The sequence below is a fragment of the Urocitellus parryii genome, chromosome 11, assembly GCF_045843805.1.
Source record: "Urocitellus parryii isolate mUroPar1 chromosome 11, mUroPar1.hap1, whole genome shotgun sequence".
Taxonomy (NCBI): Eukaryota; Metazoa; Chordata; class Mammalia; order Rodentia; family Sciuridae; genus Urocitellus; species Urocitellus parryii.
Window position 1 is genome coordinate 7,026,746 of NC_135541.1, and position 13,380 is coordinate 7,040,125.

Genomic DNA, 13,380 nt, shown 5'->3' on the forward strand with positions numbered 1-13,380 from the left:
AGTTTGTCTTCTACCTATAGAATTCCATCTAAATGTTTTTTTTTTTTTTTTTTTAATTGTCCCCATTGCAGTTAAAAATTCAAGATGTCCATTTACGCTTTGAAGATGGTGTCACCAATCCTTCCCACCCTTTTGCATTTGGCATCTGCATTAAGAATGTATCCATGCAAAATGCTGTGAATGAGCCTGTGAGTATGAAATGTGATTCCAAGCTGGGAGGAAGGTCTTGTTCTAGGGGTTCAGGACTCTGCCTTTTGTCCTGCAGTGGTGGGGAGATGAGGGTGCATTCTTTTCTACTATATTCCTTGGTAGGATGCCTGTCTCTTTATCTGTAGAAAACAAACCTAGTCTGCTGAGATAGGGAAACAGTTGATGTTCTACTTAGGTTGTATCACTTTCATTTTATGCACTAGAAACTGAGGGGCAGCAAGGACGTCATCTGTTTTTTTCTCACTCATTGTGTTTTATAGTTTCAGCTGCTACCTATGAATTTTTTGCCAGTGGATGTGGAAAGCACATCCTGAACTCCATTCTCTACCTCTCTTTTGACCTTCATGTTCATGCCTCTGTGGTGTTTTAGGCTTGTCTGATAAGACACTTTCTCTCTATTTTTACATTGTACTTTTTTTTTTTATTGGTACGTATTAAGCAGAATGGTGGGTTCATGTGGCGTGTGGTTCATGCATGTAGCATGGTTTCACTCCCTAGTTCCTCCCATACCCTCCCTCTTTCCTCTCTACCCTGTTATTCTCCCTTCTACTTCTACTTTCATGATGTCCATTTTCCTTTTCCCCCTAGCTTCCACATGTAACAGAAAATATGATAAATGTCTTTCTGAGTCTGACTTATTTTGCTTAACATGATGCTTTCTAGTTCTCTCCGTTTTCCTGGAAATGACATAATTTTATTTTTCTTTACACCTTAACAAAACTCCATTGTGTATATATTCCACATTTTCTTTATCCATTCACCTGTCTGTGGACACCTAGGCTGATTGTGTAACTTGACTGTTATTGTCTTTGACAAGAGGTATGTGGGAGTCTGCCCTGCCCCACCAGGCAGTTTTCCAGCAAAGGGCAAATAGATATCTTATAATTGAATTCAGTTCTGGCACCAGCCAGAGTGGTTCAGGCCCCACAGGTGAAGGCTCAGGCCACTAGCTGGACCTCACATCAGATGTCAATTGTAGGTTTCAGGTTGTGACCTGTCCTTCTGACTGATAGCCATAAAGCCACAGTTTCTGTGACCTGTTGTCAGGTTTGATAATTTGCCAGGATGGTTCACTGACTCAGGGAAGCACTACCAATTTATAAAGGATATGATAAAGGATGCAGATGAACAGCTGATGAAGAGGGGCCTATGCTTTATCCTCTAGGGTTCAGCAGTCTAGAAGCTCATCAAATCGCATGTTCTTTTTTTTTTTTTTTTTTTTTTTTGCAGGGCCAGGGGAACCCAAGGCCTCACACGTGCCAGGCAAATGCTCTACCCCTGAGCTAATTCCCAGCCCTTTTTATTTTGAGACAGGGATTCACCAAATTGCCCAGGAGGATCTTGAACTTGCTGTTCTCCTGCCTTAGTCTCCTAAGTAGCTGGGATTACTGGTGTATACCATCATACCTTATATTTAAATTTTCTTATAGAGCTTAATCTCTATTCCTACACCCAGAGGTTAGTGGGGATTAGAGTGAAATTCCCATCCTTTGAATCACTTGGTGACTGGCCCATCCTAAGGCTATCTAGGGGTAACACCCTAAGTCACCCATTAGTATAAACTCAAGTGTGATAAAAAGTGACTCATTATAACAAAAGACAGCTCCTATCATTTTAGGAGCTGTGTGCCAGGAACTGGGGACAAAGACCAAGTGTATTTCATTTTATACCATAGCTAGTCATGGGCAAAGCAATCCCATTACATTGTCTGCCAGTTCCCCCCATGAAACTCATTTTTCCCCTCCCTTCCCTCCCTCCCTTCCCTCCCTCCCTTCCCTCCCTCCCTTCCTTCCTCCCTTCCAAATATTTTTATTAGTTGTTGATGGATCTTTATTTTATTTATTTATTTACATGCGGTGCTGAGTATTGAACCCAGTGCCTCACACGTGCTAGGCAAGCGCTCTCTCACTGAGCCACAACCCCAGCTCTCCCCTTTATTTCTTAACATGTTGTTGAATGTTACATCTGTCAAAGAACAAAATTGCAACAACTTAAAGATCTTCATTGGCTTTATTTTCTAGAATTGGGCAACATTTCATTCTGGAGAGGAGAGTCAGTGTTATGGGTTGCCCTGCTCTGCCCCAGGGGCTGGTGTTATAGAGGGCTGAGGAAATCAGTCAGGAAAGAAGTAGATTGGTCATTTCATAGTTGCTTCACTTATAAGGGGGAATAGAGCAATGGGAAAAGTAACTGATTTATTGGTGTCAGATTACTTTAGGGTACTTCTGGTCAAGATTAGAGGATGTAAGGACGAGCCAGAGGAAACCCATTGTCATACCCCTTGAATCTGTCCTGCCTGGAAAATTTGGCTGTTGTCTCTCATTTGTCCTTTTATGGAAGGTCAGATAAACAGCTTAGTTTCAACTGGTTGTAGCTTTAGCATGAGTGATTCCATTTTGATAGTCTGGTTTGTGGGGCCTAGTGCAGGAGCCTAGCCTAAACAGTGGCCTCCTATCATTTTTATTTAACAAAAAAAAAAATCAACTGATAGTTTTTGAGCCTTTTTATGTGCTAGGTATTGTTCTTGGCACTTTACAAGATTAACTCATTTAATTCTCAGGTTCACTACCACTGTTATCCTCAGGTCAGTGGCAGAGTACAAAGCAGAGAGATGCAGTAGGCCCAGGTAGTCCAGCTCTAGGGCAGAGGTCAGTAAAGGATGGCTTGTGGCCAGATTGGCGCCCGCCTGTGTAAGTGAAAGCTTACTGCATCCCAGCTACACTCAAGTTAGTGTTGTCAGGGCTGCCTTTGTTCGGCAGCCACAGGGTAGTAGCTGTAGTAGAGACCCTGTGGCTGCGGGGCCTATGTGGCCCTGTAGACAGGGTTTGCCCTCCTGCTCCTTACCCTTCCACTCCATATTCTTCAACTTCCACATCCTCTGTGTCCTGCTGATTTTCCCTGTAACAGTCTCAAATGTGGCCCTTCCTTGCCATCTTCATGTGACCGTCGTCCTGGGCCTGGGTCCTGTCAGCCCTCTCTGGGCTGATGAAATACCTTGTTCTGTGACCTCCAGGCTCTTTTCATTCATTTCACATCGAGCCTCCCAGCCTCTCCCACATTGCTGTGCGCACAGAGGAAGAGGAGACTTGTGCAGCACAGGGGCGATGGCTGTGGCTGCTTGGGGCTGGGAGTGGGGGACTCAGAGAAGCCAGGTGTTTCTCAAATGGATTTTCTCCTGTGAACTTGCTCATCATCTTGACTGGCTCCTGACTTGTTTTCTCCACTATACCAGGGGGAAGCTCTGCTCTGGGCTGACAGGTACTTGCCTATGTCAAACCTTCAGAGGCTCCGTGTCACTTAAAGCCTGAACTCCCTTGTGTGGCTTAACTTCCTTTCCTAGTGGCTTTGTTTCCAAGGGCTGCTGTAAAACACTGCTGCAAACTGGATGGCTTAGAACTGCAGAAGTTTATTTCTAGTTCTGGAGCCCAGACATCTGAAATCAAGGGGTCTGCAGGGTTGGTTCCTTCTGTAGGCCCTGAAGGAGACTGTCTCATGCCTCTGTCCTTGTGTCTGATGGTTCCTAGTGATCTCTGACACTCCTTGGCTTGTCGATGCCTCAGTCGGATCTCTGCCTCTCTTGCCTGGTCTTTTTTCCTGTGTCTTTTTTTCTTCTTATAAGGATATCACCCATTAGATTAGGACCCACAGTCATCTAGCATGATCTAGTTGTAATTACCAAGACCCTATTTTCAAATAAGGTCACATTCACAACTTCTGGGTGGACCTGTCCTTTCTTGGGGGGAGGACACTGATCAACCCAGTATCCATAGGAACATTCCAAGCTACTTTTCTCCTCACTTGAATCCCCACTCCAAATATGTCTTCCTACACATGGACCAGTTCTGCCCCTGTTCTACCCAGAGTTCCAGTTATACAGGTATGTTCAGTGTCTTCCGAAGGTGTCACAGCTTTTTTGACTCCGTCTTTCCTCCTATGCAATCTTTTGTGAGAAATCTATTTCTTTATTTTTTGGTACTGGGGATTGAACCTAGAGATCCTCAAACATGGAACCATATCACCAGCACCTTTTAAAAAAATATTTTTAGGTGTAAATGGACATAATGCCTATATTTTATTCATTTGTTTTTTTTATGTGGTGCTCAGAATCAAGCCCAGTGCCTCACACATGCTAGGCAAGTGCTCTACCATGGAGCTACAGCCTCAGCCCTGACCAACATTTTTTAATCTTTACTTTGAGACAGGGCCTCCCAGAGTTCCTTAGGGCCCCACTAAGTTGCTGAGGCTGGCCTTAAACTTGCAATCTTCCTGCCTCAGCCTTCAGAGTTGCTAGGGTTACAGGTGTGAGTCACTTTGCCTGGACAAACTTATATGTATTTTGATACTTATCTGTACAGTGATCTTTTTTGTTTACTTGTAGCATCTTTTTTTTTTTTTTTAAATATTTTTTAGTTGTTGATGGATCTTTATTATTTATTTATTTAAGGTGCTGAGGATTGAACCCAGTGCCTCCCACATGCCAGGCAAATGCTCTGCCACCGAGCCCCAGCCCAGCCTGACTTGTAGCGTCTTATGTATTCTTTCTCTGCTTCTTCTGAGTAATGGAAATTATTTATTTGTATGTTTATGACCTCAACCAGGTAGATTTTGAACTCTTTGAGAGCAAATCCATGATTTAAATTCAGTTTGGTGTTCCCAGTGCCTTGCAGAGGGCCTGTGTGTGATGTTCCACACACGTGGTTGAGTGAGGGAATAATTCAGGAATAAAGACAGTCATCTGTTTCTTCCTTGATTTTCTTACCTCAGGTACAGAAACTAATGCGGAAAAAGCAGTTAGATGTGGCAGAGTTTGGCACCTACTGGGACGTCGATTGCACTTTATTGGGGGATCTGCCTCAGGTGGAATTGCAGGTAGGTTCCTGGCACAGGGCTTTATTGGAAGCTGGCTCTGAAGGAAGGTGGCATAGGATTCCTGCCATGCAGGTTGTCGCCTCCTGCAGTGTCTTTACCTGAGGGGCTTGATGTCTGTGCCTCTGAACAATGTACAGTTGTGTGTATTTTAAACTTACGTCAGAATGCCATAGGCGTGCCTTTTTTCCCCACTTAAAGTTATGTTTTTAAGGTGTATTCATATTGTTGGTTCATCGCTTCGTACTGCTGTACAGTGTTCTACTGTTTGCAGGTAACCTGCCGTGGTTATCCAGTCTCTCAGTCACCATGTACTGGGTGTCCAGATTTTAAATAAACAGAGCACCAGTTCTGATTCTCAAAGAGGAGCTCTTAATGGATTTTATGTTGAAATGCTACCATTAGTGGCATTCCTTTAAGATATACTTAGAATCATGGGATATGAAGTATTACTGGTTGTGAAGGATAAGAGGACTTAATCTTTTTGTAAAGAAATTATAGGTGGTTTAAGTGAAATGGAGGAAAATGACTCATTTGTCCCCCACCCAGGGTTGTCTTGACTTGTAGGCTATTGTACATATGGTTTTGATTTTGCTAATTTGATTATATAAGTATTGAGTTCATATTGTAGAATATTGTACAACTATTAAAAATAAAGGGGCAGGGGTTGTAGCTTAGTGGTGGAGTGCTTGCCTAGCATGTGTGGGGCACTGGATTTGAGTCTCAGCACCACATAAAAATAAATAAAATAAAGATCCATCAACAACTAAAAACAAAACAAAACAAAACTTTATGATAAATATGTTAGTCTCTATGCCTAGTACCAAAGAAAAACAAACAAAAAAACATCATTGTTGATTTACTTGAATGTGTATAGCCTCCAGTGGGAGACAGAAGCAGTTGGTAGGCACCATTGGCAGCCTCTGACGGTAAGTGGGTAGCTGGGGATGAGAGTAGGAAAGAGATATTTCTTTTTTTTTTTTTTCCTTTTAAATTTTAAACCGTGTGAATATATTACCTATGAAGACATAGAAATAACATTTTAAAATATTACAGAGCAATTTTATGCTATTTTTGGAGTCTTGTGCAGTATTTCCACCTCAAGCTGTGGTCTTGCCACAAAGCCCCAGCATTATCCAAGTGACAACTAGAAGGAAGGCAGTCTGAGCACAGCAGATATTCTTGTGACACACAGGAGGCCATGGCCAGGAGCATGGAGAGTCGCAGTCACCACTATGTCCTGGAGCCTGTGTGTGCATCGGCCCTCTTGAAGAGAAACTGCTCCAAGGAGCCTCTGAGGTCCCGGCACAGTCCCCGAATTGAATGTGATATTCAGCTAGAAACCATTCCCTTGAAGCTGTCTCAGGTACACTCCTTCCCAGAAGCTTAGACTCCCCACTAGACTGGTAACTGGGGGCAAGGGAGGAATGTTAACAGTACTTATACTTGATGGTCTCCTCAGTAGGAAAGAGCATACCTGTGAAGCCTGTTCCCTTCAGAGCTTTTGATTTTAAGTGCTAAGCAGAGACTATAAACCTCGCATTCTGTTATACAGTCGTGTTAGGCTTTTGTTGCTGTAACTAGAATACCTGGCAAGAACAACTTTTAGGCTCATGGTTTCAGAGGTTCACTCCTTGGGCAGCTGTCTCCATTGCTCTGGGCCCAAGGTGAGGCAGAGTGTCCTGGTGGAAGGGCATGGTAGAGGATCACTACTCTGTTCATGGCTCTCAGGAAGCAGATAACAGGGGGGAATGGGTCATAGAGGGTGCACCCCTCTAGGGAAGCCCTCAGTGACTCATGTACTCTAGCCACACCCCACCTGCCTACAGTTACTATCCAGTCAGTCTACTCAAACTAGGATGGACTGATTAGGTTACAGCTCTCATAATCTCATCATTTCACTTCTGAATATTCCTATGTTGATACAGAAGCTTTTGGGGGACACCTTATATCTAAACTATAACAGCAATTGGGTTCATCTCAGGTTAGTTTGATGTGATTTGATTTTAAGTGCTAAGCAGAGACTACAAGAGATGGAGCAAACATAAATACGAAGTTGTCAGTGTTCAGAGAGACAAGGCCCTGGATGCCCTTGTTTTGGTCTTTCAGTTTCACTGGATTTCAGTTCAGTAGATTGAGTAATATGTTCTTGTTAGATGTAGGTCTTAACTGAGTAAAAGAGCCAAATCTGATCTAACTTAGTGTCTCTTCATCTCTAATGGAAAGCTGCAGTACCGGCAAATCATGGGCTTCCTCAAGGAGCTGGAGCGGAAGGAGAGGCAAGTGAAGTTCCGAAAGTGGAAACCGAAAGTGGCAGTATCCAAGAGGTAAGGGCCGATGTGAGTCGTGTGCAAAATGTATTTTTATAGCATGTTCTTTTTTTATACCTAGACTAGAAACATGCCTCATAGGCCTTGACAGATGGTTGGAGATAAAATACGATGGTTTTCTGGCCCTTAAAATGCCATTCCTGTTATCATTGTTGATATTCTTATTACATATTTATTCAACTGAAGTTTCCTCTTGGGTCGAGTGTAGTGAAGGGCAGAAGATCCTCTTCATCTCATTTAGCAAGCAGCTCAGGTTGCGCTGGGAGGATCTGGTGGGCAGTAAATACTCTGCAATAGTCTTTGAATCTACTTTTGTCTTTTCTCCCAGGCTATTTGGTCATTTTTGTACATTTTACTGTACTTTTTTACTTCCTTAACAAAAATAAACCCTCTTCTTGTTGCAGCAATAAACTTGGTATATAAAACTGTATTTCCACGTATTTTCCTAGAAATTCAGTTTTTAGGTCTTGAGTATATATATTAAATCTGTTGCTGGTTCATTCTTGTCAATTACCTTGGGATGTGCTTGCTGCACGGTTAGTGCTTGGCTTTCTCTTCGTGGAGGGAACTGACACTGGGAACTGTCAACCAGTCGAGCATCAGGTTTTATCCATCAATTAGTTGATGTTCACTGGCAGCAGAATTACTTTCCCAACATATTGGGTTTAGCTTAACATTAAAATAAGCCTGAGACATAAACTGCTGGCTGAGAAGAGAAAAAACGTCTCAGGAGAGGAATGGTGGTATGTGAACTGTCCTGGACCCGTAGCATTGCAATTGCTTTTAGTGTGAGAAGTGATACATTGTCATGGGCTGTTGCAGCTGCCGAGAGTGGTGGTATTTTGCTCTGAATGCTAACTTGTATGAGATCAGAGAGCAGAGGAAACGCTGCACCTGGGACTTCTTGTTGCACCGCGCCCATGATGCTGTGTTTTACACTGACAAATATTTCAGCAAGTTAAAAGGAGGCCTACTATCTGCAGAAGACAAGGTGAGTGGACTGTTGTCTTGTGTTTCTTGTTTTCATTCAGAGGACAAGCAAATTCTCTTGAAGGCCTAAGGAGATGGGATATGTGAGGAAATAAACAGTCTATTGCCAAGGGGCATCATCACAGAGAAGAGTGGGTTTTAATAGAGTGAGAAGTTTTTGGAAGGCCTCCAAACTCGCCTTGGCCAGATGCACCCTCACTTTCTGTTGCCTTAGGAGAGCCAAGGGTAGGAGGAGGAAGAGATGGCCACAGTCCTGCCAGGCCTTTGTGTCCCCTCCCATCCTCCTCCAGCTCTCTGTGAGGACTCAGGGAGCCTTTTATGTGGTTACCTGCATCTCTTCAAAGCCTGATCTGAGGCCTAATTCTTTTCTTCCAAGGTCTGAAACTAGTCCCTGTGGACTTGGCCTACATTTCCCATAATCCAGTGGCTTGATTACCTTGGGTATTTTTGGTGGTGGAGGTGAGGCAGAATGGGGGCCATAAGTTGTGAAGGCAAGTTCACATTTGAATTACTGGTGGGCTGGAGACCCCAGAACCTCCCCTGCTGGAATCCTGGCAGGGGAACCCCCACCCCGTCTGTGGTCTCTCTACCTGTCACCCCCTAGAAGGCAGTGGAATTGCTTTGTTCCTTGAATTGTTTTGCTTTTGTGAGCATGACTTTTTGTAGTACCAGTTTAGGCCCTTTCCAATGTTTGACTCAGGTAATGTCTCTTAACTAACCATTTTTTTGGAGAATTCTTCCAAGCAAAAAGGAATATCCCTTTCCCTTCAGCACCCACTGCATGGTGTCCAGTGGGGGTACTGAATCCCTAGGGATTCTCACCCCTTCTGTCAGCACCCTGAGGTCATGGCCCCTTATGTGGTTAATATTTTCTTCATCAGTGTCAGACTTGGCTTTTAACATAGGAAACTTACAAAAGATGGAATAAACCAGACATTTTGTTTTGGATGTTTTCTCAAAGGCACAGGCAAAAACATGGAGGGAGAGAAAAATCTGAATTACCACTGAGGTGGGCAGGCTAAAACACGGATGGTCTCTTAATAGTGGAGTAGAAGAAACAGTTTAGGATAGCTCAGTTTACTTTTTACTTTCTTTTTTAACTTGGTATGCAGCTGGCTGCCCTGTCTCTTTGCTGACTTGTATGTGACAAGTTACAATGACCATGTCCTTGCTGATAGACCACATGACACCTGCAGGAGCTGGTGCCCGTGCATTCCTCTGTGTAGCGCGTCGTGACTGCGTCAGGGCAGTGCACGTGTGGTGACCCTCTGGAAACCAATGACGGTTGTTTGTGTCCTCTCTGCTGTCATCAGCCCCAGAAGCTGTGAAACTTGTTAGTGGAGTGTTTGAGACCAAGGAGAATCTGTTGATGATGGGGAAATCTGTTGAACCTGTAGACAGCGGTCACACCGAACCAGCTGCTTGTCTGTTTCTTGGCCTTCAGTGCACACGTCTCAGCCAGTGGATTTCTTTGAGGCACTGTAGTGATTTGTGAAGGTGTCCAGTTTCTCCGGAGCTACAGTGTCTAGGGTTTGCTTTTGCTCTTGCCCAAACAGGAGGAAATGTGTCGGATAGAGGAGGAACAGAGCTTTGAGGAACTGAAGATCCTGCGTGAGCTGGTTCATGATCGCTTTTATAAGCAAGAGGAACTAGCAGAGGTGAGATGAGCTGTGGAGAACATTTGTTCAGAGCTGTCACTCTCTCTTTCTCTCTCTTTTTAAAATAGTTTTTTAGTTGTAGATGGCTACAATACTTTTATTTTATTTATTTATTTTTATGTGGTTCTGAGGATCAAACCTAGTGCCTTAGGTGGGCTAGCCAAGTGCTCTGCCACTGAGCCCCAGCCCCGCCAAGACACTCTGGAGTGCTTCAGTTTTGATGTGCGCTTGTTCTTTCTGGGACAAATGGTAAAACAGTGGCGTATCACAGCTTGTGTCTATCTCGGGACTCACATGTGCTGCTTGTGATTTTCTACAGAGTCTCCGAGAGCCTCAGTTTGATTCCCCAGGAAGCTCTCCTGGGGACCCAGATGCCAGCGGAGGCAGTGGGATGCTGCAGTACCTTCAGTCCTGGTTTCCTGGTTGGGGTGGCTGGTATGGGCAGCAGAACCCGGAGGGGAGAGCGGTGGAAGGACTGCCGGCAGAGCAGCAGGAGCAGTGGACCCCCGAGGAGATCCTGGGTATGCTGGGAACTGGCCAGTCTCACCCTGGCCACAGGGAGAGGAGGTGCTTGGTTCATAAAAATGGGCTCATTATTTGTGCAATGGCCCTTGGTTATTTTCAAATTCAACCAAAGGAGACATTTGGAAAACTGTCTGTTTCATGTTCATAGAGGCAGAGAGAATACATGTTTTGGGAGCGACTCTGTTGCTACTCCATGCTGAACAAGGATGTTGGCACAGTTTTGAATAGATCTGAGTAGTGACTTTTGTCAGAGAGCTAAATTTGAGCATGTTCACAAATTTTGAAACTCCAAAGCTTGACTAGCAGCCCAGAAGTTCTCTTTAGGCCTTGCTGTCCAGTCTGGGAGCCATAGCCACTAATGATTATTTAGGTTAAAGTTAAATATAAGTAAAAATACAGTTTTTCTTTTTTTCAGTACTGGGGATTACTCCCAGGGGCACTGTAATCCTGAGCACATCATTACCCTTTTTAAAAATCATTATAATTTTTATTTTTGCTTATTAATTAATTTATTTTTCTTATAGTGCTGGGGATTGAAACCAGACACTTTACCACTGAGCTGCATCCCCAGTCCTTTTTTAAAAAATTTTATTTATTTATTTTTCATACCAGGGATTGAACTCAGAGGCACTTGACCACTGAGCCACATCCCAGTCCTATTTTGTATTCTATTTAGAGACAGGGTCTCACTGAGTTGCTTAGTGCCTCACCATTGCTGAGACTGGCTTTGAACTCTCGATTCTTCTGCCTCAGCCTCCTGAGATGCTGGGATTATAGGCATGCACCACTGCACCTGGCTCTTTTTATTTTGAGACAGTGTCTCATTGTGTTGCTTAGGACCTCACTAAGTTGCTGAGGGCTTTGCTAAGTTGCTGAGTCTAGCCTTGAGTTGAACGTGTGATCATCCTGCCTCAGGTTTCTGGGATTGTAGGCATGTGCCTATAATCGTTTCCTTTTTTTTGGCACTGGGGATTGAACCCAGGGTTGCTTAACTATTGAATCACATCCCCAGATCCCCTCCACCTCCACTTTTTCCCACTTTTTTTTTGAGACAGGGTCTTGCTAAGTTGCTAAGGTTGGCCTTGAATTTGTGGCCCTCCTGCCCTGACTCCTCCGCCTGAGCTGCTGGGATTACAGGCATGTATCACCGTGTCTGGCTAAAAATCCAATTTCTTTGTTTTTTACTTTTCTCTACCTTTTTTCTTATTGTTGCATTATAGTTAGACCTAATAGTAGAATTTGTTGTTTCATATTTGTACATGCACGCAAGATAACTGTGTCATTTGGCCAGTATCATTCCCCAGCCCTTTCCCCCTCCCTCCCTGCTTCTCACCCTTTGGTCCCTTTCCTCTGCTGATCTCCTTTTGATTTTTAGGAGATCCTCTCCCACCTTTCTCTTTTCTTCTCTGTAGCTTCCACTTATAAAAAAAATACATAAGACCCTTAACTTTCTGAGTTGACTTATTTAATTTAACATGGGAGTCTCTAGTTCCATCCATTTTCCTGAAAATTACATAATTTCATTTTTTTTTATGGGTGAATAAAACTCCACAGTGTATATATACCACATTTTCTTTATCCGTTCATCCATTGGTGGATACCTAGGCTGGTTGCATAGTTCGGCTATTGTGAATTACACTGCTATAAACATGGGTGAGTGTGTATCACTGTGGTGTGATGACTTTAGTTCTTCAGGATAAATACTGAGGAGTGGAATAGCTGGGTCATATGGTGGTTCCATGCCTAGTCTTTTTAAAAAAATTGTCTTTTAGTTGTCGGCATACCTTTGTTTTATTTATATGTGGTGCTAAGAATCGAAACCAATGCCTCACCACATGCAAGCCAAATGCTCCACCACTGAGCCAACCCCACTCCCATGCCTAGTCTTTTGAGGAGCCTCCATACTAATTTCCACAGTGGTTGCACTGATTTACAGTCCCACCAACAGTGTAAAGTTGTTTCTTCTCCACATCCTCTCCAGCATTATTATTGTTTGTATTCTTTTTTTTTTTTTTTTTAAAGAGAGAGTGAGAGAGGGAGAGAGAATTTTTAATATTTATTTTTTAGTTATCGGCCGACACAACATCTTTGTTTTGTATGTGGTGCTGGGGATTGAACCCGGGCCGCACGCATGCCAGGCGAGCGCGCTACCGCTTGAGCCACATCCCCAGCCCCTGTTTTTTTTTTTTTTTTTTAATAAAGTTTTTCCAGTTAAGATTATCATTTTATTTATTTATTTATTATTATTTTTTTTTTGAGAGAGGAGAGAGAGAGAGAATTTTTAATATTTATTTTTTAGTTATTGGCAGACACAACATCTTTGTTGGTATGTGGTGCTGAGGATCGAACCCGGGCCGCACGCATGCCAGGCGAGCGCGCTACCGCTTGAGCCACATCCCCAGCCCCTGTTTGTATTCTTGATGACTGCCATTCTGACTGGTGTGAGATGAAATCTCAGTGTAGTTTTGCTTTGCATTTCCCTAATTGTTAATGATGGTAAGCATTTTTCATATTTGTTGGCCATTTGTATAAAAATCCACTTTCTTAACTGTACCAGCCACATAAGTCACATGTAGTTAAGTGGCCACTGTCCTGCAAAACCCAGACACAGACCATTCACTGGATAGCCTTAATGTGGTGAGTTCTGTGCTACCTGTTGTGATAAGTTGATAAAACAGGGTTGTTTTATGTTAGCACACTAAGTAGTCACCTGTTCTTTAAAAAAGGGAAACAGTAGGGTCATCATTACTGTGGTCAGCGTGCCTGGCTGTATGGTTTTTGTCCCATACTTTTTCTTACCT

At 43.4% G+C, this 13,380-nt stretch overlaps 1 protein-coding gene across 2 annotated transcripts in view; it reads left to right on the plus strand.

Annotated features, from left to right (window-relative positions):
* The window catches only part of Vps13d (vacuolar protein sorting 13 homolog D), a 244,841-nt gene that overhangs the window by 21,665 nt on the left and 209,796 nt on the right, over positions 1-13,380 (plus strand). For both annotated transcript variants that reach the window (XM_026397870.2, XM_077791173.1), the window contains exons 6-12: positions 72-188; positions 4,975-5,079; positions 6,272-6,442; positions 7,303-7,403; positions 8,229-8,397; positions 9,953-10,054; positions 10,374-10,575. In XM_026397870.2, the coding sequence (XP_026253655.2) occupies positions 72-188; positions 4,975-5,079; positions 6,272-6,442; positions 7,303-7,403; positions 8,229-8,397; positions 9,953-10,054; positions 10,374-10,575 (967 nt within the window). The remainder of the gene's footprint in view (positions 1-71; positions 189-4,974; positions 5,080-6,271; positions 6,443-7,302; positions 7,404-8,228; positions 8,398-9,952; positions 10,055-10,373; positions 10,576-13,380) is intronic.